The 27,090-nt window shown below is 42.8% G+C and overlaps 1 protein-coding gene across 1 annotated transcript in view; it reads left to right on the top strand.

Moving 5' to 3' along the window:
* tmem9 (transmembrane protein 9) overlaps positions 1 to 27,090 on the top strand; it is a 122,381-nt gene that overhangs the window by 70,465 nt on the left and 24,826 nt on the right. The window contains exons 3-4 of the mRNA XM_073052927.1: positions 1,571 to 1,679; positions 3,699 to 3,830. Coding sequence (XP_072909028.1) covers positions 1,571 to 1,679; positions 3,699 to 3,830 — 241 coding nt within the window. The remainder of the gene's footprint in view (positions 1 to 1,570; positions 1,680 to 3,698; positions 3,831 to 27,090) is intronic.

Genomic DNA, 27,090 nt, shown 5'->3' with positions numbered 1-27,090 from the left:
TTTAACCTACATTTCACTCCAGAACCAAGACCATCCCAGCTTCAGCTGAATTCCTGTTTGCAGGCAGCGTGTATGCGTGGAGGTCATGGAATCTACGTAAGCTCCAAGTCATCACAAATCACTAAAACAGACGATTGGATGGGTCCAACAGTCAATGTGCACAAGGCGTAGGCCTGCTCCCTCTATATAATATTGTTGGCTCTAAATAAAGATATTCCATGGGACGTGGAAAAGTATGGACCAGGTCTCAGCAAGGCAGTGATCCATGGGGATGTTCACCATACTTAGCAGTGCACTAGCACAGCACTCAGCCTTCTGACAATGAGGGTGTTTGAAAGTCAAGGTCTCAAACCTGCTACAAAATGCAGGATCTACTGGACAGCAGTGCTCACTGCCCTCTGAGATATGAACTGCTGGCAAGTTACCTCTGCTACCTTTGCAGAACCATGTCAGCTTTCTTTCCCAGGCCAATATCCCAGCATTTTCAGCCCAGTTGCTCCCCTTGGTTCCATTGGATGGGCCATATTGTTCACACACCTGATACCAGGTTCCTGAAGCAGGCAATATCCCAGCTCTGTTACAACAAGAAATTCTAGGAGGAAATAATCTCAAAATCTTCTTCAAATAATGCCTCTGCTGGCCAGTGATGGTCCAAGGTGAATGAGAAGCAATCAGGTTGGCATCGGGAATCTTGGGTCCATCCAGTGACAGCACAGTAAAGGCCAGGCCAGAGTAAATAATGAAAAGAGCACACAGCCCCCAAATTACCCACCCTTCAAACATGACAGAGGCAATTGCAGGTCCCACATCAGCCATGGAAACAAGTCATCTTTGATGCTAAAGAACTGTTCTAATTGTGTTCTGTCTTGTAAAAATTAGGTGTAATGTCTGTTTAATGTATGCTGTCGTGAATGCTGCTTATAGAGTGTGTGATTGTGATGTAGCTACAAGTAAACTTCATTGTATCTGTGCATACATGGACTTGTGCAGATGATAATAAACTCAACACGGACCTTGACTTTTTAACCTCAGTTGGTATCCTCAAGGGTCAGGTCCAGAACTAGAATCTAGCTTTCTCATGAAGCTTCATTTTCACTCCCAACCGCAGTGAGTGAGAATGAGATCCATCAAACTAACGTTATCACCTTGTCCAAAACACTTGCACCTAGATATGTGTGCAGGTGAGTAAAATGTGTGTTGGTGCAAAATGTTTCTTCTGTTTTCCCAATATCTACCCTTTCCTCTACTGGCCCCCATATCTACCCTTCCCTCTACTGACCCCCATATCTACCCTTCCCTCTACTGACCCCCATATCTACCCTTCCACATACTGATTCCCCCATACCTATCCTCCCCCCCCCCCCCGCAATACACATCCTCCTCCACTTATCACAACAAAGTATGGAATCTGCTGCTGCAGTCAATAGAGTGTTTGCAGTTAACGCTACCCCTGTTTAAAGGAATATTACCATTTAGGGGTTCCCCTTCAGTCACTGACTACATTAAAAGAGGTGTATGTTATATTGCGAGCCATGCTCACTCACTCATGTAGAACGTTGTTTCTTTTCAGTAACTGTCTGCATGTGGTGGAGCCTATGCCAGTACCAGGCCGAGATGTGGAGGCTTACTGTTTGCTGTGTGAGTGTAAATACGAAGAAAGAAGTACGACCACGATCAAGGTACTGCTGATCCTCTGTTTCCTCTCCAGCAATGTCAGAGCATCTGTAGTATTCTGGGTGGTTGGTGGCTAGTTATGAGAAAGTATATTTTGCGCTTTCAGTCATTCGCAATAGGTGGGTCTATTCAGCCCATCCAAACCTTTGCTGACTGGGTGAAGCTTGCCTTTATCCACACAAGGATGAATCTTGCTCCAGTTTTATGTACTTGGCCAGTTCCTTCTAAAGCAGGGGTTCTCAATCTGAGGTCCACGGACCCCTCACTTAATGCTAGGGATCCATGACATAAAAACATTGGGAGCCCCTGCTCTAAAGTGGAACCTTTCAATTTGTTTGCACCATTTTTTCCACAAAAATTCAATGCATAAAGATCTCCATCATCTGTTTCTTTGGCTGGCTGTCTTAAACCTTTCTGCTTGTTTGCTTTTACACATGTACACTTACTGTCTCTCAAAATCAAGATTCATAAAATCGCAGAAGATAAAACAACAGCAAGGTACTTCTATATATAGAATTCTGAAATATAACAGAGACACCGCCAGAAATTCTGGGCACATCAGCTGATCTATCATCATGGAAATTGCTCCTCCTCAAACTCTTTGAAGCTGTAACATAGAGAGATAGCAGAGTAGATACCCTGTAGATATGGTGTATTTACACAAGAGGTTAAGAGAATGCTGAAAATCTTGAGAAGCACATACAGAGTGCTGGAGGAACTCAGCAGGTCAGGCAGCATCAATGGATGTGAATAAACAGACAGCATTTCAGGCTGAGATCCTTCGTTAGGACCAGAGAGGAAGGTAGCAGAAGCCAGAATAAGATGATGGGTGGGGAGTGGAGAGGAGTTATAAGGGGGCAGGTGGTAGGTGAAGCCAAGTGAAGAAGAAAATAGGTGAGTAGAGGATGGGGGTGAAATAAGAAGCTGGGAAGGCGAGAGTGGAAAAGGTAAATGTTTGTTTATTTCCATGGATGCTGCCGACCTGCTGAGCTCCTCCAGTATTTGGTGTGTTTCTTCATATTGTGCCTGCACCGAGAACAATCCAAGGTGTGTTTGGTTTCACCACATAACTGATGCCATCGTGGCAGATATTGTCTGTTTCTATCCTTTTATGAGAGTTCTCACGTTCAGTGATGGCAGGAAGGTTATTTTTCAACTAGAGTTTTGCTGATTACAAATAAAGCATTGGGTGTAATTTTACAGTTCACCCTGTTGGGGAGAATCGATAGACCCAGGAGTTTCTGCTCCATTTCCTTTAAGTGGCTAAGCTGATGTGGACATCAACTGAGAAGTGGAATGATCTGGAAGACTTCTGCAGTTAAATAACCTATTCTTGCTCATTCTTGACACTTGTGTATTTTCCCTGCTTTTGGAGTTAATTCTACAAATTAGATTAGATTAGATTCACAAGGTTAATTCCTGGGATGTCCGGACTGTCTTACGCAGAGAGGTTAGAGAGACTGGGCTTGTACACGCTGGAATTAAGGAGATTGAGAGGGGATCTGATTGCAACATATAAGATTATTAAGGGATTGGACAAGATAGAGGCAGGAAATATGTTCCAGATGCTGGGAGAGTCCAGTACCAGAGGGCATAGTTTGAGAATAAGGGGTAGGTCATTTAGGACAGAGTTAAGGAAAAACTTCTTCTCCCAGAGAGTTGTGGGGGTGTGGAATGCACTGCCTCGGAAGGCAGTGGAGGCCAATTCTCTGGATGCTTTCAAGAAGGAGCTAAATAGGTATCTTATGGATAGGGAAATCAAGGGATATGGGGACAAGGCAGGAACCGGGTATTGATAGTAGATGATCAGCCATGATCTCAGAATGGCGGTACAGGCTCAAAGGGCCGAATGGTCTACTTCTGCACCTATTGTCTATTGTCTACAGATAAACTGAAAAACTCTGATATAAAGAAGTTTATTTTTGTAAAGTAGAGAGCACCAGTCAAGAGAACAGAGTTCAGCACGCGCTGAACAGAGAGTTGCAAGTGACTGTGGAGCTTACTCTCTGAATTTCATTTGACAGGTGACAATCATCATTTACCTGACTGTTGTTGGAGCTCTCCTTGTGTACATGGCATTCCTGATGATAGTGGATCCACTAATACGTAAACCTGACTCGTATATTCAGCCACTGCACAATGAAGAAGACACTGAGGTATGGAAAGCGAATGGTGACTTTGGGTGGGCTTTATGCAAGATAACTGTAGGAATGAATATCAATGTATTTATTCCAAATGAGCATATATTTTCAATTTGTAGCTATGGTTTATTAATACACTTTGTGTTGGTTATTAATAACTTTATTTTATTATCAATATGGTAATCTTCTTAACATAACATACAAAAGATTTATTTTGTTCTTTATTTGGAGTTATCTCCAGTTGTCTTTTCTAAACTGCTGGTTGGATTATAGGTAAAACCTATATATAAAAAGATAAAACCAGTAGATCAGTTGCCAGCGACAAAGTTTAAGCCCACCTGAGAAGTCAACAATCCTTCTGAGAAACAGTGAACAAAGTAACCTTGAGAAGTAGGTTGGTGAGATGGATATCCATTAAAGGTGAGGGTTCAATAAACACAGCTGTTCATGAACACCTAGGAAAAGGACTTGACAAACTGGTGATATCATTGGGTTATAAATCGTGTAATACAACAGAAGTCTCGAGTGTTTCACTCTGACTTTAAAATCAATGTATTGATCACTTCCAAGTGTAATTGTTCAATTTATCATCATCTTGTGTGATGAGGTCATTACTCAGTTCCTCACTCTAGTATTAACTACCATCATACACAGATTATCATTTGTTATTTTACATCACAATTTCCAAAGCTATTAATCGGAATCAGGTTTAATATCAGTGGCATATGTCATGAAATTTGGTGTCTTTGTGGCAGCAGTACAATGCAATACGTAATAGAGTATTACATATAAAAAACTGTGTAGGCCTCCGATAGACCATGGATTTGCGCCTTGGAAAGTTTCCAGGGCACAAGCCTGGGCAAGGTTTTTTTTTAATGGAAGACTGGTAGTTGCCCAAGCTGCAAGTCTCCCCTCTCCACGCCACCGATGTTGTCCAAGGGAAGGGCATTAGGACTCATACAGCTTGGCACCGGTGTCATCGCAGAGCAATGTGTGGTTAAGTGCCTTGCTCAAGGATACACACACACACACGCACACACACACACGCGCGCGCACACGCACACACACGCGCACGCACACGCACACGCACGCACGCACACACACACACACACACACACACACACACACACACACACACACACACACACACACACACACACACACACACACACACACACACACACACACACACACACACACACACACACACACACACACACTCAGCCAAGGCTCCAACTACAACCTTCAGATCACTAGACCAACGCCTTAACAACTTGGCCATGCGCCAACATGTAAGCAATGCACGTATATTAAATAGTTAAATAAGTAGTGCAAAAATTTTTAAAAATGTGGTGAGGTAATGTTCAAGGGTTCAATGTCCATTCAGAAATCAGATGTCAGTGGGAAAGAAGCTGTTGCTGAATCGTTGAGTGTGGGCCTTCAGGCTCCCATACCTCCACCCTGATGGTAGCAATGAGAACAGGGCATGTCCTGGGTGAATATAGCAATTATCATTCAATATGCCACCATTTAATATTATTGTATCATTAAGTACAATACCCCTTTCTAATAAAAGGGGTACATTGAATACAGAAACAGGTCCTTGGTCACCTCAAGTCAACACCCATAAACTATCCTTATTCTTTCTGTGTTCTCATCAGTGTCCCATCGATTCTACCACTCTCCAATTTACAGCGACCAATTAGTCTCTCAATCCATGCATCTTTTAGACGAGATAGGAAACTGAAAGAAACCTAGGTGGTCACAGGGGTAATATACAAATTCCACCCAAGCTATACTGGGGTCAGGATTGTATCTGGATCATTGCAGCTGAGAGGCAGCAGCTCTACAAACCATGCCACAGTGTTAATCCACTATCAATATTATCAATCGTCACCATTTCACTCTCCAACGTGAAATGATCAATGTTCACTATATCTTTTCCATTACTTGGGTCATATTTCATTTGACAATAACAATTACAGCCTTTACATTCATAGAGCTTTCACTCACTGTGCCTTGTGAAATGCTATGGGGATGCTTGTCAGCAGCAGGGACTGGAAATCTGGTCAGAATTGATGGAAAGATGAATGTTGCTATATACGGAGAAATAACCATATAACAATTACAGCACGGAAACAGGCCATCTCGGCCCTTCTAGTCCGTGCCAAACGCTTACTCTCACCTAGTCCCACTGGTCCACACTCAGCCCATAACCCTCCATTCTTATTTCACCCGCTGTCCATTTACCTATCCAATTTTACTTTGAATGACAATACCGAACCTGCCTCTACCACTTCTACTGGAAGCTTGTTCCACACAGCTACCACTCTCTGAGTAAAGAAATTCCCCCTCATATTACCCTTAAACTTTTGCCCCCTAACTCTCAACTCATGTCCTCTTGTGTGAATCTCCCCTACTCTCAATGGAAAAAATCTATCCACGTCAACTCTATCTATCCCCCTCATAATTTTAAATACCTCTATCAAGTCCCCCCTCAACCTTCTATGTTCCACAGAATAAAGACCTAACTTGTTCAACCTTTCCCTGTAACTTAGGTGCTGAAACCCAGGTAACATTCTAGTAAATCTTCTCTGTACTCTCTCTATTTTGTTGACATCTTTCCTATAATTCGGTGACCAGAACTGTACACAATACTCCAAATTCGGCCTTACCAATGCCTTGTACAATTTTAACATTACATCCCAACTCCTATACTCAATGTTCTGATTTATAAAGGCCAACATACCAAAAGCTTTCTTCACCACCCTATCCACATGAGATTCCACCTTCAGGGAACTATGCACCATTATTCCTAGATCACTCTGTTCTACTGCATTCTTCAATGCCCTACCATTTACCATGTATGTCCTATTTGGATTATTCCTACCAAAATGCTGACTATTCCTAATCAGACCCTGTCTATCCAGATAATTATATATACCATTTCTAAGAATACTTTCCATCAATTTACCCACCACTGACGTCAAACTGACAGGCCTATAAGTGCTAGGTTTACTCTTAGAACCCGTTTTAAACAATGGAACCACATGAACAATCCGCCAATCCTCTGGCACCATCCCCGTTTCTAATGACATTTGAAATATTTCTGTCAGAGCCCCTGCTATTTCTACACTAACTTCCCTCAAGGTCCCAGGGAATATCCTGTCAGGACCTGGAGATTTATCCACTTTAATATTCCTTAAAAGCAACAGTACTTCCTCCTCTTTAATCATCATAGTTTCTATAACTTCCCTACTTGTTTCCCTTACAATTCAATATCCTTCTCCTTAGTGAATACCGAAGAAAAGAAATTGTTCAAAATCTCCCCCATCTCTTTCAGCTCCACACATAGCTGTCCACTCTGATTCTCTAAGGGACCTATTTTATCCCTCACTATCCTTTTGCTATTAATATAACTGTAGAAACCCTTCGGATTTATTTTCACCTTACTTGCCAAAGCAACCTCGTATCTTCTTTTAGCTTCTCTAATTTCTTTCTTAAGATTCTTCTTACATTCTTTATATTCCTCAAGCACCTCATTTACTCCATGCTGCCCATATTTATTGTAGATATCTCTCTTGTTCCTAACCAAGCTTCCAATATCCCTTGAAAACCATGGCTGTCTCAAACTTTTAACCTTTCCTTTCAACCTAACAGGAACATAAAGATTCTCTACCCTCAAAATTTCACCTTTAAATGACCTCCATTTCTCTATTACATCCTTCCCATAAAACAAATTGTCCCAATCCACTCCTTCTAAATCCTTTTGCATCTCCTCAAAGTTAGCCTTTCTCCAATCAAAAATCTCAACCCTGGGTCCAGTCCTATCTTTCTCCATAATTATATTGAAACTAATGGCATTGTGATCACTGGACCCGAAGTGCTCCCCAACACATACCTCTGTCACTTGACCTATCTCATTCCCTAACAGAAGATCCAACACTGCCCTTTCTCTAGTCGGTACCTCTATGTATTGCTGCAAAAAACTATCCTGCACACGTTTTACAAACTCCAAACCATCCATCCCTTTTACAGTATGGACTTCCCAGTCTATGTATGGAAAATTAAAATCTCCCACAATCACAACCCTGTGCTTACTCCAAATATCTGCTATCTCCTTGCAAATTTGCTCCTCCAATTCTCGCTCCCCATTAGGTGGTCTATAATACACCCCTATAAGTGTTACTACACCTTTCCCGTTCCTCAATTCCACCCAAAAAGCATCCCTAGACGAGCCCCCTAATCTATCCCGCCAGAGCACCACTGTAGTATTTTCTCTGGCAAGCAATGCAACACCTCCCCCTCTTGTCCCTCCAATTCTATCACACCTGAAGCAATGAAATCCAGGAATATTTAGTTGCCAATTACACCTCTCCTGCAACCATATTTCACTAATAGCTACAACATCATATTTCCAGGTATCAATCCATGCTCTAAGCTCATCCACCTTTCTTACAATGCTCCTAGCATTAAAATAAATGCATTTAAGAAATTCTCCACCTCTTCCTCTCTGTTTATCTCTAACAGTACAAAGAACTTTACTGTCTTCTTTTTCTTCCTTCTCCCATACATCTGTTCCTATTCTCTGGTTCCCCTCCCCCCTTGTATCTAGTTTAAATCCACTGGAGCCTCTCTAGCAAACCTACCTGCAAGAATACGTCCCCCTCCAGTTCAGATGTAAACCGTCCCACTGGGGTCCCACCTTCCCTGGAAAACTGCCCAATTATCTATAAATCTGATGCCCTCCCTCCTGCACCATGTCTTCAGCCACATGTTGATCTGCACTATCTTACTATTTCTAAACCCACCTGCACGTGGCTCTGGTAGCAATCCTGAGATTGCTATCCTGGAGGTCCTGTCCTTTAACTTGGCACCTAGCTCCCTAAACTCACCTTTCAGGACCTCCTCACTCTTCCTACCCAAGTCATTGCTCCCTACATGGACCACGATATCTGGCTGCTCACCCTCCCTCTTGAGAATACTGAGAACTCGATTTGAGATATCGCGGACCCTGGCACCAGGGAGGCAACAGACCATCCGGGATTCTCGATCACTTCCACAGAACCTCCTATCTGTCCCCTAACTATGGAATCCCCTATCACTACCGCTCTCCTCTTTTCCCTCCTTCCCTTCTGAGCTGAGAGTCCAGTCTCGGTGCCAGAGACGCAACCACTGCAACTTGTCCCTGGTAGGTCATCCCCACCAACTGTATCCAAAACGGTATACTTATTGTTCATGGGAACGGCCACAGGGGTGCTTTGCTCTTCCTGTCTATTCCCCTTCCCTCTCCTGACAGTCACCCAGCTACCTGTCTCCTGACTCCTAGGGTTGACTATCTCCCTGAAACTCCTGTCTATTTCTGCCTCTGCCTCCCGAATAATCCAAAGTTCATCCAGCTCCAGCTCCAGTTCCCTAACACGGTTTGTCAGGAGCTGCAGCTGGATGCACCTTTTGCAGGTGTAGTCATCATGGACAATTGTGCTTGCCCTGACTTCCCACATACTGCAAACGGAGCACTCAATTACCTTAACTGCTGCCTCCATTACCTGCTCCTAAACAAATTAGATTAATTAAAGGAGCTTACCTCACCTGGAGTGAAGCTCATACTCAGCCTCTGCTCGCTTTTTAGATTCCCCCGCTGATCTCAAAGGCCGACTTTCACGCACTTGCGCAGTCGTGCCCCGTTCAACTTCGCCTCTGCCTGTTTTTGCCGTCCCACTCTGCCTCAGTTCACTCCGATGATGGTCGCTACTATGATGGCCGCTGTATATGGCGGTCTTTCTTATAAACCTTTGGCGCATTACGTCGCACACCTGCGCAATCTAGCCTCTTTTCCCTGATCAGTTTTTTTTTTAAAAACTGCTTCTCTCCAAGCTTCTTTTACCTCTTCCCTTTCCGCTTCTTGCTTCGATTTAAATCTGGATCCTGGATAAAACCTGCTAGGGTCTGCCAAAAAGCTTAAACTGGGGATGAAGTTAGTCTTTCAGCAGGACAACGGCCCGAAGCACTCTGCCCGAGCAAACATGGCTACAAATGAATAAAATTGACGTCTTTGAGTGGCCCAATCAAATGTCTCTGGCAAGACCTCACAATTGCTGTCCACCACTGCTCCCCAACTAACCTGGCACAGTTTTGAGCAATTTTGCAAGGAGGAATGGGCAAATCTTGCTCCAGAACATTGTGCGAAGATAATAGAGTCTTATCCGAAAAGACTACAGGCTGTAATAGCCGTGAGAGATGGTTCTACTAAGTACTGAGCAAAGGGGGATGAATACTTAAGAACAACTGACATATCAGGTTTTGAATTTTTAGTTTTTCATGCTTTACAATTTCCCTTGTTTTTTTTTGGGCTCTACTGTGGAAAATAAAGAAGCAAATAAAAAAATTCAGTTAAATTCATCAAACCCCCTGGTTGTAATTCTCATTTATACAAACAAAGGGTTAGGGGCTGAATAATTTTTCAAGACACTGCAGCTGAAGGACTCTTTACGTGCTATTTTTAGGAATGCTTTTTGCAAGTCTACTTATGACAGGCATTAATTTGTTTATTTTCAAACAATCAGGATAAATTCTCCATGACTGGTAGCTGGCAAACCTTCCTAAATTTTACCTTTTCTCTTGCTTTGTGACTAATTTTTTCCTTTGTGTTTGGTGCCAGCTTTCTGCCTTTTTCCTGATTACTTTAAAACCTGCCTATCGATTTAATTTGCTGCTTTGATGGTCCAGTATGAGCAAAGCTCAAATCAGAATGGAAAGTGAAAAACTATTGGCTTTAAAATGTTACTTTGACGAAGGGTTCTAACAAAGAGTAATTGTTTCCTTTCCACAGATCCCACCTGACCTCAGGTGTTTCCAGCATATTTTTGTTCACAGATTTCTAGCACTCGTGGATTTCTTATTTTCAAATTTTTATTCAGTTTGTGTCATTTCTCTTTCTCAGTTTGACAGAATAATTCACATGTGTATGATTATTACTCATTTTGTCCAAAACACTTCTACAGCTGGAAACCCAATATAATTCCCTTGGCATATTAACATGATTTAGGTATGATTCTAGGATTCTTGTACGAACTAAACCGAGTACAAAAATAACATTTACCATTGATCAAGTCTGATTCTCATAACACTCCCATTAATTCCATTTTCCCCACTTATCCCTTTGCCCCACCTATTTCCATGTAATATATTCTGTCTCACATGCCCAGAAACTGCACCCTGATTCTCTTATTAGCTAGAGCTACAAGACAGCACACCACTTGCTGTGACATTGTACCATCCTGCCATGGAGGTTCCTGAAACAAAAGTGGTGGAGACTCTTGGAAGGCCGTCAACATGCAGTGAAGATCTGTGTCATTTTTGGTAACAAATACTTTCGGTACTAAATCATTGAATGCTGGGATTGAGAAGATTTTGCCTGACCTGTTTTCAACCAAGGAGTCAAGGTTTCATTCTGGGATCAGAAGGAGATCCTGGAGAAGCACTGGTGAGTCGGGATCAAGCTTCAGGAGATGGTAGAGTACAGCAGAAGCCAATGTGAATCAGCTGGACTAGCGGAAGTTACAATTACAATCTTATTAGCAGATGTTCAAGGAAACTTCAGTTTTATGGCCAAAGGGAACACTTTCCCTCAGCAGCTGTTATTCCACTTGTGGCAACAGACGCACATTAGAACTAATATTTATGTGTGCTGAACGTTAGCGAGCCGATGGTTACATAGGCTTTGCAGAATCCAACAGTTCATGGTCAGTGCTTAGTTGGCCGGGGAAGCAGTTGGAGGGGTGCTTATAGCAATTCGGAATTATGCTTATTGTCACTGACTTATGTGATATGAAATTTAGTGTTCTGAGGCAGCAGTACTGTGTCAAGACATAAAAATTATCATGAATTACATAATAAATTATGCAAAAATGAGAATAATGTGATAGTGTTCATGAGTTACTACCCCTCAGTCACCAGGATCTTGAACTACTTAACTCAGCTTCTCCTGCCCCACTGCTAAACTGTTCCCACAACCTCTGGACTCACTTCATCTCAGGTTCTCGATATTTATTGCTTATTTATTTATTATTGTTGTACCATTCTTTTTGTATTTGCACAGTGTGTTTTCTTTTGTACCCTGGTTAAATGCCCAAGTTGATGGAAGTCTTTCATTGACTCTAGTATGATTATTATTCTATTGTGAATTTATTGAGTATGCCTGCAAGAAAATGAATCTCAGAGTTGTGTGTGTTGATACATATGTACTTTGATAGTAAATTTTCATTGAACTTTAAACTTTGAACGTCACTATTGGCATTTTAAAACAGAAAAGAATAAAACTGGAGCATTAACTCTCTGTCGACCTCTGCACAGAATTCAGAGACAACATAGCCGTTTCCAGCCCAGTCAGTCGTTAAATTCCTCCTCATAGACCCCTGGGAACTGGTGACTACAGTGGAGCCACGGTCCCACAGATTAGTCAAGTGGCAGCTGTTCCAGCTCTACTCTATCCCACCACCAGTGGGAGTTCTCAGCACTGACTCCAGATCCGATGAAGTGGAAACCCCTCTGAACTGATGAAACTATGCTCCAACATTTGAGCAGCGTTTGGAAGAAACCTCAGAAGCAGCGAAGCACAAAACGTACTCTGTGCTAGGACAGTCCAAGTCCAGTCACCAGTAGTGACCACTGTCCTAGCGGCCACATCCTCAGGCAGGGGTTCCAGCCATTTTTATGCCATGAACTCCCTACCATTATTAACCAAGGGGGTCCAAGGACACCTGCTTGGGAAGCCCTCTCCTAAAGGACATAACCATCACAGTGGATCTGTGGCAGTTTTGAGAAAACCACCATGAGATTTGAGTATTTCCATGGCCCAGCCAGCATTCATCTATCTACCAATACTGTGCATAGGTAGTTTGATCAATATCTGCTTGATAGTTTTTTAATTTTTTGGAGGGACAGGATTTCTGCCTCCATCCTTACTTACAAAGCATAAATGATCAGACAAATATGGTAAGATATTTTGATCAACTGATAGCCTGCAGAACAAAGTTCAGGGATTTTTCTTAATTTGCAGGGGTTGGGGGGGTGGCGGGGGGGGGGGGAGTTTTCAGCCACTGAGTAATATTTGCTTATTTTCCCAAAAACTCACCTGTGCTTATGGGATGTTCTTTTAATTTTACTTTGAGAGTTTTATTGATGATTAAGCTTTGAGCTTTTAAAATGATCCCTTCAAGTTAACTCCCTGTGTAATCTAAAAATAAAAAAACGTATATTTAAGATCAAACAACTCTAAAAAGCTTACTGCACTTCCTGCCACTCCTGTTATAATAGATTTATTGCAGTTATTTCCTACTTTGTTACATTGTAGTGATGTTTCTAACACTAGGTTGAGTGAAATAATTCCTGCCAGTCTGTGTGAGGGCTGATGAGAGCCAATGTAGGTGGTCCAATGATATTCAGAGGAAATGAAAAATAGTGCGTGCTTATTATGGGGTAAGAAATGACAGTATGAGGCCAGTCGGCTGTCGGTGAGCAATGCCTGGTCAGACACTTCAGGATATCGTTACCAGCAACAAAAACCTTTATAGCTCTGTGTTTAAGGATGATGAGAAACCATCAGGCTGTCAAAAGATATAGTTCCTGTGGCTAAGATGGCTTTGGATAGCATTTGAAATCTGTAACTGTACACTATTGATAGTACACAAATGTTTTTTGAAGTGAATGTTCCAGAGCAATTGGATCTGTCTGATTATAAAGAACTCCATAGCTGGCCTGATCAGCTGGTGGGAGATGTGTACTATAAAGCCAATTCTCTCTTCTCCCAGTAGATGCAATGCACTTACGACTACCCCTCTGATATAAGACTATTAAATAGTTCCCTAGTGAGAAAAATTGGACTCTTGACCTAAGATCCTTCACCTTTTTGTTTATTTCCACTGCAGTTTCTCTGTACTTGTTACACTTTAATCTGCGCTGTTATTGTTCCTCCTTATTCTAATTCAATGCCCTCAGTATGAAAGACAGGCTTTTCACTGTATCTCGGTTCATGTAAAAAAAATTCCAATTCCTTCTCCAAAATCTTCCAGTGCTCTTTGGCTTAAAGGGAGTGCCCAGTTTTCCTGCTCCCACATTATCTTTTGGTGAGTAAATCTTCTCCGGTCCCGAAGCAGAGTCTCAGCCCAAAAAGTTGACTGTTTATTCATTTTCACAGGCGCTGCCTGACCTGCTGAGTTCTTCCAGCACTTTGTGTGTGTTGCAAAGAGCTGCAGATGCTAAATGCTAAATCAATGATAGAACAGGTTGGAGGTACTCAGCGTTTGTAGAGAAAGGTCATCAACCTAATACATTAATTGAAACTCACACTCCATAGTTGCTGCCTGATCAGCTGAGTATCTCCAGCTATACAGTAGTGAAACTCTCCCACTTACAATGAAAACTGGCCTTTGTGCACTACTTGCTGATAACGTAAGAATAATACAGGAAGTGGGAGGAAGAGAATGTAATCAACCTATTGGGAGTCTAGGGAGGTAGAGAAGAAACTTCAGCAGTGGACATCACAGCCTCCGAGTCAAAGGATCTCACTTGGGCGAAGGATCACAGCTTATGAAGGATTCTGAACTGCAAGTCAACAGGATAAGACTGGGGCATTCTCAGTGTTCTCAATGGTGCCAAGAGGTTGATCATTTTAGGCCATTTCCCAAGACCTCCTCCAACACATAAAATCTTCAGCCAATTCAGTTCATTTAACTTGATAACAAGAAGTTGTTGAATGTACTAGTTATAGCAAAGGCTACGGGCATGATAAAGCCATGGGTCTAATGCTGTAGATATAGCCACATCTGAATCAATGTTGTTCTGCTACATCACCCGCAAGCGCTGTACAAAGTATGAAATTACTCACTGTGCATTGTCCAGAAGAAGCCCAATAAATCCTAAACTGCCAATTTCATGATGTCAGTATACTGGCATTCATTTGAGTGAAGACATTGAGTGGCACTTCCTTGCAATAATTTGCTCATCTAGGTCCCCTTGCCAGAACTATTTGAATCCTGATTTTATACCTTCAGAATTGTGGGGGGGAAAAAGCTGAAATCCAGAGTTAATGTGTGATTGAATACCACTGGCATCAAAGAAGCAATTGATCAAGTACAGCGTGATGAAACCCTGGTAAAATTAGTTAACAGGAGGGAACTCCTGCACAGGCTGGTGTCGTGTGGCACTGTTGTTGAAAGCCGATCAACACAGTCCTGAAAATCTCTGTTCAACAAAGACCTTTTCTCCATAACAATACCATGAAACTATAAAATATAGGAGCAGAATTAGGCCATTTGGCCCTAGGAGTCTGATTTGCCATTTCATCTTGGCTGATCCAATTTTCCTCTCAATCCCAATCTCCTGCCTTCACTCCATATCCATTCATGCCCTGACCAATCAAGAATATGCAACAACCTCTGCCTTAAATATACATAAAACTTGTCGTCCACAGCTGCCAATGGCAAAGAATTCCACAGCTTCACCACTCTCTAGCTAAAGAAATTCATCCTCATCTCCATTCTAAAAGGAGGCCCTCTATTCTGAGGCTGTGTCCTCTGGTCTTAGACTCTCCCACCATAGGAAACATCCTCTCCACATCCACTCTATCAAGGCCGTTCACCATTCAATAGGTTTCTGAATTCCAGTGAACACAGGCCCAGGGCCATCAAACACTCTTCATATGACAAGCCATTCAATGCTGGAATCATTTTCGTCAACCTCCTTTGAATTCTCTCCAGTTTCAGCACATCCTTTCCAAGATAAGGGACCCAAACCTGCTCACAATATTCCAAGTGAGGCCTCATCAGTGCTTCATAAAGTCTCAACATTATACGTGTATATAGTTAAATGACAATAAACTTTACTTATCTTGGCAACACACACAAAATGCTGGAGGAGCTCAGCAGGTCAGGCAGCATCTATGGAAAAGAGTAAACAGTCGACGTTTTGGGCTGAAACCCTTCATCAGGAATGAGAAAACAAAATGGGAAGTCAGAGCAAGAAGGTGGGGGGAGGGGAGGAAGGTGAGGGTGATAGGTGATAGGGGAGGGGGTTGAAGTAAAGAACTGGGAAGTTGGTGAAAGAGATAAAGGGCTGGAGAAGGGGGCTCCCCCAACCCCCCCATTCCATTTCCCTCTCTCACCTAACCTCCTTTCCTGCCCATCACCTCCCTCTGGTTCTCCACCTCTTCACTTTCTTCCATGGTTTCCTAACCTCACCTATCAGATCCCCCCTTCTCCAGCCCTTTACCTCTTTCACCTATCAACTTCCCAGCTCTTCGCCCCTCCCCCTTCCCAGTGTCACCTATCACCTACCCTCTTGTACTTCTTCCTCCCCTCCCCACACTCTTGCTTTAACCTCGTCTTTCTCCCCAGCCCTGGTGAAGGGTCTCGGCCCGAAATGTCGACTGTTTACTCTGTTCAATAGGTGCTGCCTGGCCTGCTGAGTTCCTCCAGTATTGTGTGTGTGTTGCTCGGTTTTCAGCCTCTGCTGGCTTGACTTGGCTTGACTTAAAGCAAGGTCAGGCCATGTAAGTTACAAGGACTAGTTGCACTGTGTAAGTGTACGACAATAACTGTTGCTTATTTTATTTATGATTTAGAAGGAAGCTATTCAGCCTGGCTTTAAAAACATTCCCATCAATCCCATTCCCTCAATTATTTAAAGAGCAAACACGAGGAAATCTGCAGATGCTGGAAATTCAAACAACACACGCAAAATGCTGGTGGAACACAGCAGGCCAGGCAGCATCTGTAAGGAGAAGCACTGTCAATGTTTCGGGCCGAGACCCTTCGTCCTGACTCAACGCTGGCCTGCTGTGTTCCACCAGCATTTTGTGTGTGTTGTTCCCTCAATTATTTCCCATTTTAATGCTCATTAACACATCCCAGATTCTCCTCCCACCCATCCCACAAATATGGTAGTTTAGAGTGGCCAATTAGCCTACCAGCTCATCCTGGGATGAACAGTCCTGTGCAAAAGTCTTTTGCACATACATATAGCTGAGGTGCTTATGACTTGCACAATACTGTGGTAATTTTATGTATTGCACTGTACTGCTGCAAGAAGAAACACAATTCGTCACATATGTGAGTGATGATAAATGTGATTCTGATATGGGTTTCTGTTGTGGACTGAGAGTGGGAACAGGAACAGGATGATGGGAATCATGTTTGGGAAAAGGGGAGGGAGCAGGACGAACCAGAGAAACATTCTGTAATGATCAGTAGACCCATTGTCCGCAATCTGATGACCTTGTCTGGTGCCTCGGGGCTTGGTGTGTCTGCTCTGTGCCAGCCCCCAACTCCTGTCCCACACCCCTGCCGCGATACTCCATCCTCACTATTCCCAACATCCTTTGCTCCCACCAGATTTACAAACTCGCTCCCAACTCTGCATTGACAAGTATGGTACTGTGCAAAGGTCATAGGCACCCTAGCTATATACATGTGTGTCAGACTTCTGCACAGTACTGTAAGAGGAAACTGGAGCAACTGGAAGAGATCCACATGCTGACAGGGGCAAGGTGCAAACTCTACACAGCCAACTCTGGAGCTCCGAATCAAACCTGGGTCATGCAGCTGCCCAACGGAGAGAGAAATACAAGCTTTCTTTATCATTGCTGAGTTGTCTGTCAACACGTGGGGCTTTGACTGGAAACTTGACTAGACCAGCCACACAGATGCTGTGGTTACCAGCACGGGTTGGAAAGTGGTATTCCACACCCTGACCTGAACCTGCAAGCTCTCCACTACCAGCACTGAATAACTCAGGACTGAAGTGAACTCCAACAAGCCTCAGGGTGCTCGAGCACGTGCATCTCTTTCAGAATCTTGGAAATCTGTCTAGCAGCACTGACAGAGGAGCTGCTACTACAAGGACTAAGAAAGTTAGAGAAAACAACTTCGCTTTATCTGTTAGGGATGTAAATGTTAACAGGTTATAGATACAAGGTTTGCTGGTAACACCCACTACCTAGGAATAAATAAAGAAAATAGATAATACGGTGTTTACGCAGTATTTTGCATCTTTACTAAATACCTTTACTCTGTTTAAAATGCAGATGTATTGTTTGTTTGGCACCCAGCTAGTATTCAACTACATCCACGGGGTATACTAGCTGGAGTGCAGTTTATGTACCATGCAGTGCTGCAGCTCGTTAAGATGCTCTCTACTGCGCATCTAGAAGATCGTGAGTTTGGATGCGCATAGTTCAGCTCTCTTCAGCCTCCTCACAAACTAGAGGCATTGGTGAGATTTTCTGATTGTGTAGGTATGTTCCGGGACCATGAGAGGTTGTGAGTGATGGGCACTCCCAGGAGTTTGAAGCTGCTCACAGTTTCACTGCTGTGCTGTCGATGTAGAGAGGGATGTGAGTGGTGAGAGCTCTCCTGAAGTCGATAACCATCTCCTTAGTCGTGTTGACGTTGAGTAAGAGGCTATTTGCCTGTCACCAGACCTCTGTCTTAGAGCAGTTCTGTCAGGGCCAGGTGCACGACCGGTGCTATGGCCTCTGTGGTAGAGCAGTTCTGTCAGGGCCAGGTGCACGACCGGTGCTATGGCATCTGTGGTAGAGCAGTTCTGTCAGGGGCAGGTGCACGACCGGTGCTATGGCCTCTGTGGTAGAGCAGTTCTCTACATCTTGAATGACAGAGCAGGCTCGAGGGGCCAAATGGCCTACCCATTCTGTCCCTTCCAGGCTTCCATGTGCAATATTGCCTCGGAGCAGTCCAGTACACGGGTGGTCTGTGACAGGTACGCTGTTTTCCTAAGTACCTCCTTCCCCCTTGCTCAGTTTACAGTCATGTTCCAACAGAGGTTGACAGCAGGCTGCTGGTATTAAAGTGCTTTCTCTTCCCATCACTGCCGGAGTTTGACAGACTTGCGGCAGCATATTAAGTAGATAATATTTGAGAATGAGTCTCAAGGCAGAAACTTTGTGGCTCTGTATGTTTTTTCCAGCATGTTATAAACAAGTGTCGAGTATTTTAACAGTTTGTGTCCCCTCAGTATTTTTGAGATTTAATTACTTGTGTGTTTTTCCTCTGCTATTTTTTGGGACTACATTTACTTGAGGAAAAGTCGGGCTGTCAGATGGGAGGGGGGATGTTTGTTTTCCATCATACAATTGCATTCCTACCACGAGATGTGATTAATCCGTTGAGTGCTGGGTGGAGATCTGAATGTGTCTTGACAGTTTGTCTTTGTCATTGGCGACTTGACTCAGCCTTACAGCATGACTTTAATATCTTCAAGGTCAGTTTTTCTTTGTAGTTGGTGCTTCTTGTTGCAGAGACTCTTTGATCTTTGCTTGTCCTTTTATCAGTTTTTCTCTTGTTGTGGAGGTTGTGAATGCCTCAGGAATTAAGCTGCAGTCTAAAACAAAACACTAAACAGACACAAAGTAAAATGCAAAAGTGTTTAAATTCAAAGCCACTATGAGCATTTAAATATTGAAGAAAAGCGAGCTTACCTATAAAAACTGTCCGTGTTTCATGGGTTTTTCAATGGAGAAACTCAGAGGAAAATGTGAAGCTGTACCTCAAGGATTCATCTTGCATGGAGAACTGAAAGAATGGAGGGAACAGGAGATGTGACAAATTTGTCTAAAAGGAAAATATTTTATGGGATAGATATACTATCTATGCCAGTTGTGTGGCAGGGTGGAGATAGGTCTCTACCAGAGGAGGTGTGAGGTGTTCCTTCCGTCTGCTGGCCTACAGGTCACCCTTGGGCAAGGTGTGACACTTGCTTAGACCCCCAATCGGGGTGATGTGAAGCCATGGAAGCAGGTGGTAGATGCTTGTATGAGCAGCCGGTGCAGATCACAAGTCCTGGTTTTGCGACCACTGACTCCAGGCAGACAATCTCTGAAGAGTATTGATAATGGCTGGGGTCACCCATCTTGTAAAGACACTGCCCAGAAGAAGGCAATGGCAAACCATTTCTGTAGAAAAATTGCCGGGAACAATCATGGTTATGGAAAGACCATGATCGCCCATGTCATACAACATGGCACATAATGAATGAATTAATAAATACTAACAGTGAGCCAGCCTTTGTCGATCAAGTAATTTGTTACATCTATTAGCAGGCAATTGCTCACAAATAGCATATTAAATTTAACTATAGACAAATGTGCAAAGTAATAATAGAAAAGTACAAACTGGTTGAGTTTTGACTTCCACATCAGTAGTATACCAGTAAATTGAAAATACACCGTATCAAGTCATATGCTCTTAGCCTTATTTGTCAGTGAATGTAAAGCTCGCTGAAGTTTCAGATGCCAAAGAAAGGTGAAACGTGTTGTATTTATCACTTGGAAATCAATGTAAAATTATTCCACCTGTATGTCCGCATAGTGTACAGAGTGCTTGTGCAGTGTACTAGTACCAAAATTACTGAAGTAAGCCATCTAAGGTGGCTAGAGCAACACACACAAAATTCTGGAGAAAGGTCTCGGCCTGAAACGTCGACCGTACTCTCTTCCATTGATGCTGCCCGGCCTGCTGAGCTCCTCCAGCATTTTGTGTGTGTTGCTCAGATTTCCAGCATCTGTAGATTTCCTCTTGTTTGTGAAGTGACTAGAGACCCACTAGTATGCTGATATATATTTTGTTTTCCTGGAATTTTATTTATAAAGGATCTGATTATTTTCTTCATGAATTTGGTAGAGAAACCCTGAATTAAAAATATACAGTCTTACAGCACAGAAAGAGGCTCTTCAGCCCAGCAAAAATACAAACATCTACTGTATACCAATTCCATTCTAATGTTCCTGCATCCCTGGCACCATATTCCATCACACCTCAACACAAACATCTACTGTATACCAATCCCATTCTAATGTTCCTGCATTCCTGGCACCATATTCCATCACACCTCAACACAAACATCTACTGTATACCAATCCCATTCTAATGTTCCTGCATTCCTGGCACCATATTCCATCACACCTCAACACAAACATCTACTGTACACCAATCCCATTCTAATGTTCCTGCATTCCTGGCACCATATTCCATCACACCTCAACACAAACATCTACTGTACACCAATCCCATTCTAATGTTCCTGCATTCCTGGCACCATATTCCATCACACCTCAACACAAACATCTACTGTACACCAATCCCATTCTAATGTTCCTGCATTCCTGGCACCATATTCCATCACACCTCAACACAAACATCTACTGTACACCAATCCCATTCTAATGTTCCTGCATTCCTGGCACCATATTCCATCACACCTCAACACAAACATCTACTGTATACCAATCCCATTCTAATGTTCCTGCATTCCTGGCACCATATTCCATCACACCTCAACACAAACATCTACTGTACACCAATCCCATTCTAATGTTCCTGCATCCCTGGCACCATATTCCATCACACCTCAACACAAACATCTACTGTACACCAATCCCATTCTAATGTTCCTGCATTCCTGGCACCATATTCCATCACACCTCAACACAAACATCTACTGTATACCAATCCCATTCTAACGTTCCTGCATTCCTGGCACCATATTCCATCACACCTCAACACAAACATCTACTGTACACCAATCCCATTCTAATGTTCCTGCATTCCTGGCACCATATTCCATCACACCTCAACACAAACATCTACTGTACACCAATCCCATTCTAATGTTCCTGCATTCCTGGCACCATATTCCATCACACCTCAACACAAACATCTACTGTATACCAATCCCATTCTAATGTTCCTGCATTCCTGGCACCATATTCCATCACACCTCAACACAAACATCTACTGTACACCAATCCCATTCTAATGTTCCTGCATTCCTGGCACCATATTCCATCACACCTCAACACAAACATCTACTGTACACCAATCCCATTCTAATGTTCCTGCATTCCTGGCACCATATTCCATCACACCTCAACACAAACATCTACTGTACACCAATCCCATTCTAATGTTCCTGCATTCCTGGCACCATATTCCATCACACCTCAACACAAACATCTACTGTACACCAATCCCATTCTAATGTTCCTGCATTCCTGGCACCATATTCCATCACACCTCAACACAAACATCTACTGTACACCAATCCCATTCTAATGTTCCTGCATTCCTGGCACCATATTCCATCACACCTCAACACAAACATCTACTGTACACCAATCCCATTCTAACGTTCCTGCATTCCTGGCACCATATTCCATCACACCTCAACACAAACATCTACTGTATACCAATCCCATTCTAACGTTCCTGCATTCCTGGCACCATATTCCATCACACCTCAACACAAACATCTACTGTATACCAATCCCATTCTAATGTTCCTGCATTCCTGGCACCATATTCCATCACACCTCAACACAAACATCTACTGTACACCAATCCCATTCTAATGTTCCTGCATTCCTGGCACCATATTCCATCACACCTCAACACACAAATTACAGTAACTGATTATGGACCTTCATGTCTTTGGGATGTGGTTGAAAAATTAAGAAATGTACTTCATCGTAAGGACAATAAGCAAACTCTACAAAGATGGTGTAACACCCCGGTTAAGATTTTTACAGCTAAGCTGTAGATATTTCATTTAGCAGTTCTTTAAGAGCAGTCTGTTCTGCTTTCAGCTTGTTTGGGTTTAAGCTGAGATAAGAGGCCCATGTGACTGTTTAAATATAATAGGCTCTTTTTGGCTTTACTCTTTCCTCCCTTCAATAATTGGTTGCTTAAGTTAATGTTTTTAAATATGCTTATTAATTGTATGCAGTGTACAATCTGTTATTTCTTGCCGAGGGCAGTAAATGATACAGCATTCACACAAAGCAGGGTTTGGGTGGGCGCGACATCCCAACCTCAGGGATCTGGTGGGACCAAAGTCGTGTACACCCTAGACGTACAAAGCCTAAGAAAGATGGGTTTCTCGCCGCTGAATCCAGTGGCTGCTAGCGAGAGACTAACGGGCCACATTTCCAGAGATGCCCAGTTAAAAGGGGGTTTCAGTGGCATCAAAGGTCAGGGTCAAACGCTGGAGATCGAGGCAGCAGCTCTGCTAGCCTCCAGAGCACTATAGAACTATAGTAAACATGCCTTTGAGCCTGCACAGGTAGACAAAAGTTATGAATGAGTGGTTTGCAAGTTGAGAAGATGATTCCACGATTATGAACAATGTGCTTTGATTGAGGCAGTGCACCTGGACGCCAGTTCTCTGTTACACTGTGAGCTGTAAGTTCACGGTAGAATAAAATTCTATTTGTGCTGAGAAGATTGGGTGCTGCTAACGAAGATTTTAGACAAAAGTGCCAAGTTGATGTGGTTTAATTATCCCAACTGTTCAGAAGTGGACATGTTACATCTGCCCTGCTGTGCTTACTTTGGCAGTTAACATCAAACGTGTGTGAACCAACCACAAACACAAACAACTGTATTCCTGAGCTGCACCAGCTAATTTATTATGACTGAATAATGATTGATTGGACTCGATTGATTCCGATCTGGAACAGGCACTAGGTAATGAAGCTTAACTCTCTAGTGTATTGGCATATCACTTCTATCTATGGTGTTGCTTACAATTAGTCAAAGAATGTAGTTTTATTTAATATTGAGTTTATTTTCAACAAGGTGAAACGTTACAAGAAATATGTTCCTTGCTGAGAGGGCACTGCATGGAAATACTGAGCATCCATCTCCCAGAGACCCACCAAACCAAAACAGGTCATTGTGGACCGTGTGAATGGGATACTCTTAAGAAATATTTATGTCATAGTTTTCAAAAGGGATTGTGTACAAAAATAATTAAATCTGAGAAAAATAATATCCGCTCACACTTCCTGTTTATAAAATGCCCCATTAAGTTCTGATAGAATTCTTATAGTTAATGTATTGAAATGTCCCAAGCATTTCACTAGAACAAAACAAATGGTGACACTGAGAGGCAGAGAATGATGTTACTACATCTTGGCCAGGAGGTGGGTTTCAAAGAGTGCCTTAGAGGTCAGTGCTGGAGAAGCATTGGAGGAGGACAACATGATCATCTGTGCTGACTCTTTGCAGTTGATGTGACAGTAGATTTACCTTTGTCATTGTCACATAAGGGCTATCTTATGAAACTTCAGCAAGAAGCATTGAAGCCTGGTTCCTGGAGTGATGGGTATGGATTTAGGAGCTGACTGCAGGTTTGAAAAAACGTCCAGATAGCAAAGACAGAGATGTCAAGAGGATGTTTCTCCAGACAGCATGGAAACAACCCTATTGACCCATCAAGTCTAAGCTGACGAGCAAGCACTCGTTTACAGTAATCCTTCACATGCCCTGCTGTGCTTTGGTTAACTCCCTCCAGACTCTACCACTCCTCTCCATGCCATGGAGAATTTACAGTGGACAATTAACCTACCGACCTGCGTGCTTTTAGCACATGGGAGAAAATCAGAGCACCTGGGCGGGGATACAACACAGTACCGAGGTCATGATTAGAACTGTGACAGCTGCCCCATCGGGTATATCAGCCGTGGAAAATTTGCTGCACCCGCTTCTTTCAGCTCTTTATGTGATCACATGTCATAATGATTCTGCTTCTGCGAAGGTGGGGTCCTCAGGATAGAGCTGAGGTGGATCATTCCACCTGGCACTTCCAATTGACAGTAATTAGGAGCCTCGTGTTTTTTTTGTTCAAAAATAAATTTTATTCCTAAAAACTGAACACAAAAAATAGAAAACAGGGCTTTGTTTTCTTGACATTCATACTGTTCAGTGTTGTTTTGATACCCAGTGAGAATGGATTGGCAAAGACATCTCCACGATCACCACAAGGCTGTGTGTTTTGACCCTGCTTTACCCACTTGATACCTGTAACTGTGAGCTTAGTACAGCTCCAATGCCATGTTCAGGTTTGCTGATGACACCACTGTTGTTGGCCGAATCAAAGGTGGTGACAAATCAGCATGTAGGAGGGAGATTGAATATCTGGCTGAGTGGTGACAGAACAACCTCTCGCTCAATGTCAGCAAGACAAAGGAGCTGATTATCGATTGCAGGAAGTAAAAGCTGAAGGTCCAAGAGCCAGTCCCCTTTTGGGAATTGGAGGTGGAGAGAGGGTCAGTTGCTTTAAATTCCCTGGTGTTATCATAACAGAGGACCTGTCTTGAGGCCAACACGTAAGTACCATCACACAGAAGGGACAACAGTGCCTCTGCTTTCTTAGAAGTTTTTGTCAATTCGATACATCACTGAAAACTTTGACAAACTTCTGTAGGTGCACGGTAAGTATCCTAACTGATTGCATCATGGCCTGGTATTAAAGCACCAATGCCCAGAAACAGAAAATGGTGGATGCAGCCCTGCCCATCACAGGCAAAGTCCTCCCCATCACTGAGCACATTTGCAAAGAGCGCTGCACAAGAAAGCTGCTTCCATCACCAAGGCCCCCCACTATCCAGGCCATGCCCTGTCATGGGGCAGTATGTGAAGAAGCAATATTTCTCACACCACCAGATTCAGCAACAGTTATTACCCTGCAGTCATCAGGCTCCCGAACCAATGGTTTCATTTAATATCAGAGAGTGTATACAGTATACAATCCGATGTTCTTGCTCATCACAGACATCCACAAAACAGCAGAAAAAACCCCTAAGAATCAACAATAGGAAAATGTTAAAACCCCAAAGCCCCCCCCCCCCCACACACACTCACACAAGCAGCAGCAAAGCACCAACTCTCCTCACTCCCCTCATGGATAACTTCACTCACCACAACTGAACGGATTCTACAACCGGCAGACTCGGTTTCAAGGAGTCTACAATTCATGTTCTCGGTATTCTTTATTTGTCGTTTTCTTGCACATTGGTTGTTTGTCTGTCTTGGCTTATGTGTAGTTTTTTCAAAAATTCTATTGCATTTCTTTATTTTTCCATAAATGCCTGGAAGACAATCAATCTCAAAGTAGAATATGGTAATATACACTCAGTAGCCAGCCACTAGGTACTTTTGTACACCTGCTCATTAATGCAACTATCTCATCAGCCAATCGTGTGCAAAAATGCCTTTTAAATGAGAGAAGCCAAAGGAAAATGGCCAAACTGGTTCAAGCTGACAGGAAGGTGACAGTAACTCAAATAACCACGTGTTACAACAGTGGTGTGCTGAGCAGCATCTCTGAACGCACAACTGGGCGAACCTTGAAGTGGACGGGCTACAGCAGCAGAAGGCCAACATACAGTTCTGCGCAAAAGTCTCAGGCACCCTAGATTTTTTATATGGTTTAAGATGCAATGGCCTCCACCGAGCCCTGATCACAACACCATCAGGGTTGTCTGGGGTCACCTGGAGAGGCAGAAGGACTGTGGCAAGTTCTCCAAGATGCTTGGAACAAGCTACCAGTTGATTTTCTTACAAAACTGCACAACAGTGTACCTAAGAGAATTGATGCAGTTTTAAAGGCAAAGGGAGGCCACACCGGATATGCATTTGATTTTGTTTTTTACTGTTTACTGCTCTTCATGGTAAATTTATTGATATTTAGAAACTTCTAATTTCATTGGTTTTGAAAGTTCCTTCACTTTACAGAATTTTTTTTACATGTGCCTAAGGCTTTCTTTGCACAGTACCGTACAATCAGGAGGTTCCTAATAATGCAGTCATTGATTCAAAATCTCTGTTCATAGTAATGCTTCTGCCTGTTAAGTATGGAAGCTTTAATTATTAACATTGAACTTTAGAGCAAAATTTTAGCAGTAAAATAAACTTCAAAGCAAAGCCACACTCCTGAAGAACTCCAGTGTAGCACTTTGAGGGGGAGCAGCCTATTTGTTCCCTGTTGTTGGTTCTAGTCAGTATCTGTGAGTAAGATATTAATTCTCATTCTGACCTTGATGTATTATTGTGTTATTTATTTACTTCAATATTTGCAGTTAGCAATATCTTTAAATTATCTGATTAAAATATTGCGGAATATAAGCCGGCATTCTGAGGAGATGACTCCCTCAACTGTGCACTGACGGTGGCTTCTCAACTGGAGCCAAAACGTCTGCAAATATTTTGCCAAGCTCGGCGATCAAATAAACTTCCAAATATCTATTTGATTTTCTATTTATTTTATTTTATTTGTCTGTAACTAAGATCTTATTCATTTAATTCATGAGAAGTTTACATAGAACAGTACAGCACAGCAACAGGCTCCTTGGCCCTCAGTGCTTACCAAGCTAATTAAATGCCCAACTAAACTGATCCTTCCTGCCGACGCAATATCCATATCC

Source organism: Hemitrygon akajei, chromosome 8 (genome assembly GCF_048418815.1).
Source record: "Hemitrygon akajei chromosome 8, sHemAka1.3, whole genome shotgun sequence".
Lineage (NCBI taxonomy): Eukaryota > Metazoa > Chordata > Chondrichthyes > Myliobatiformes > Dasyatidae > Hemitrygon > Hemitrygon akajei.
Note: the sequence above shows the minus strand (reverse complement) of the source record. Positions and strands in the feature narration are given on the sequence as shown.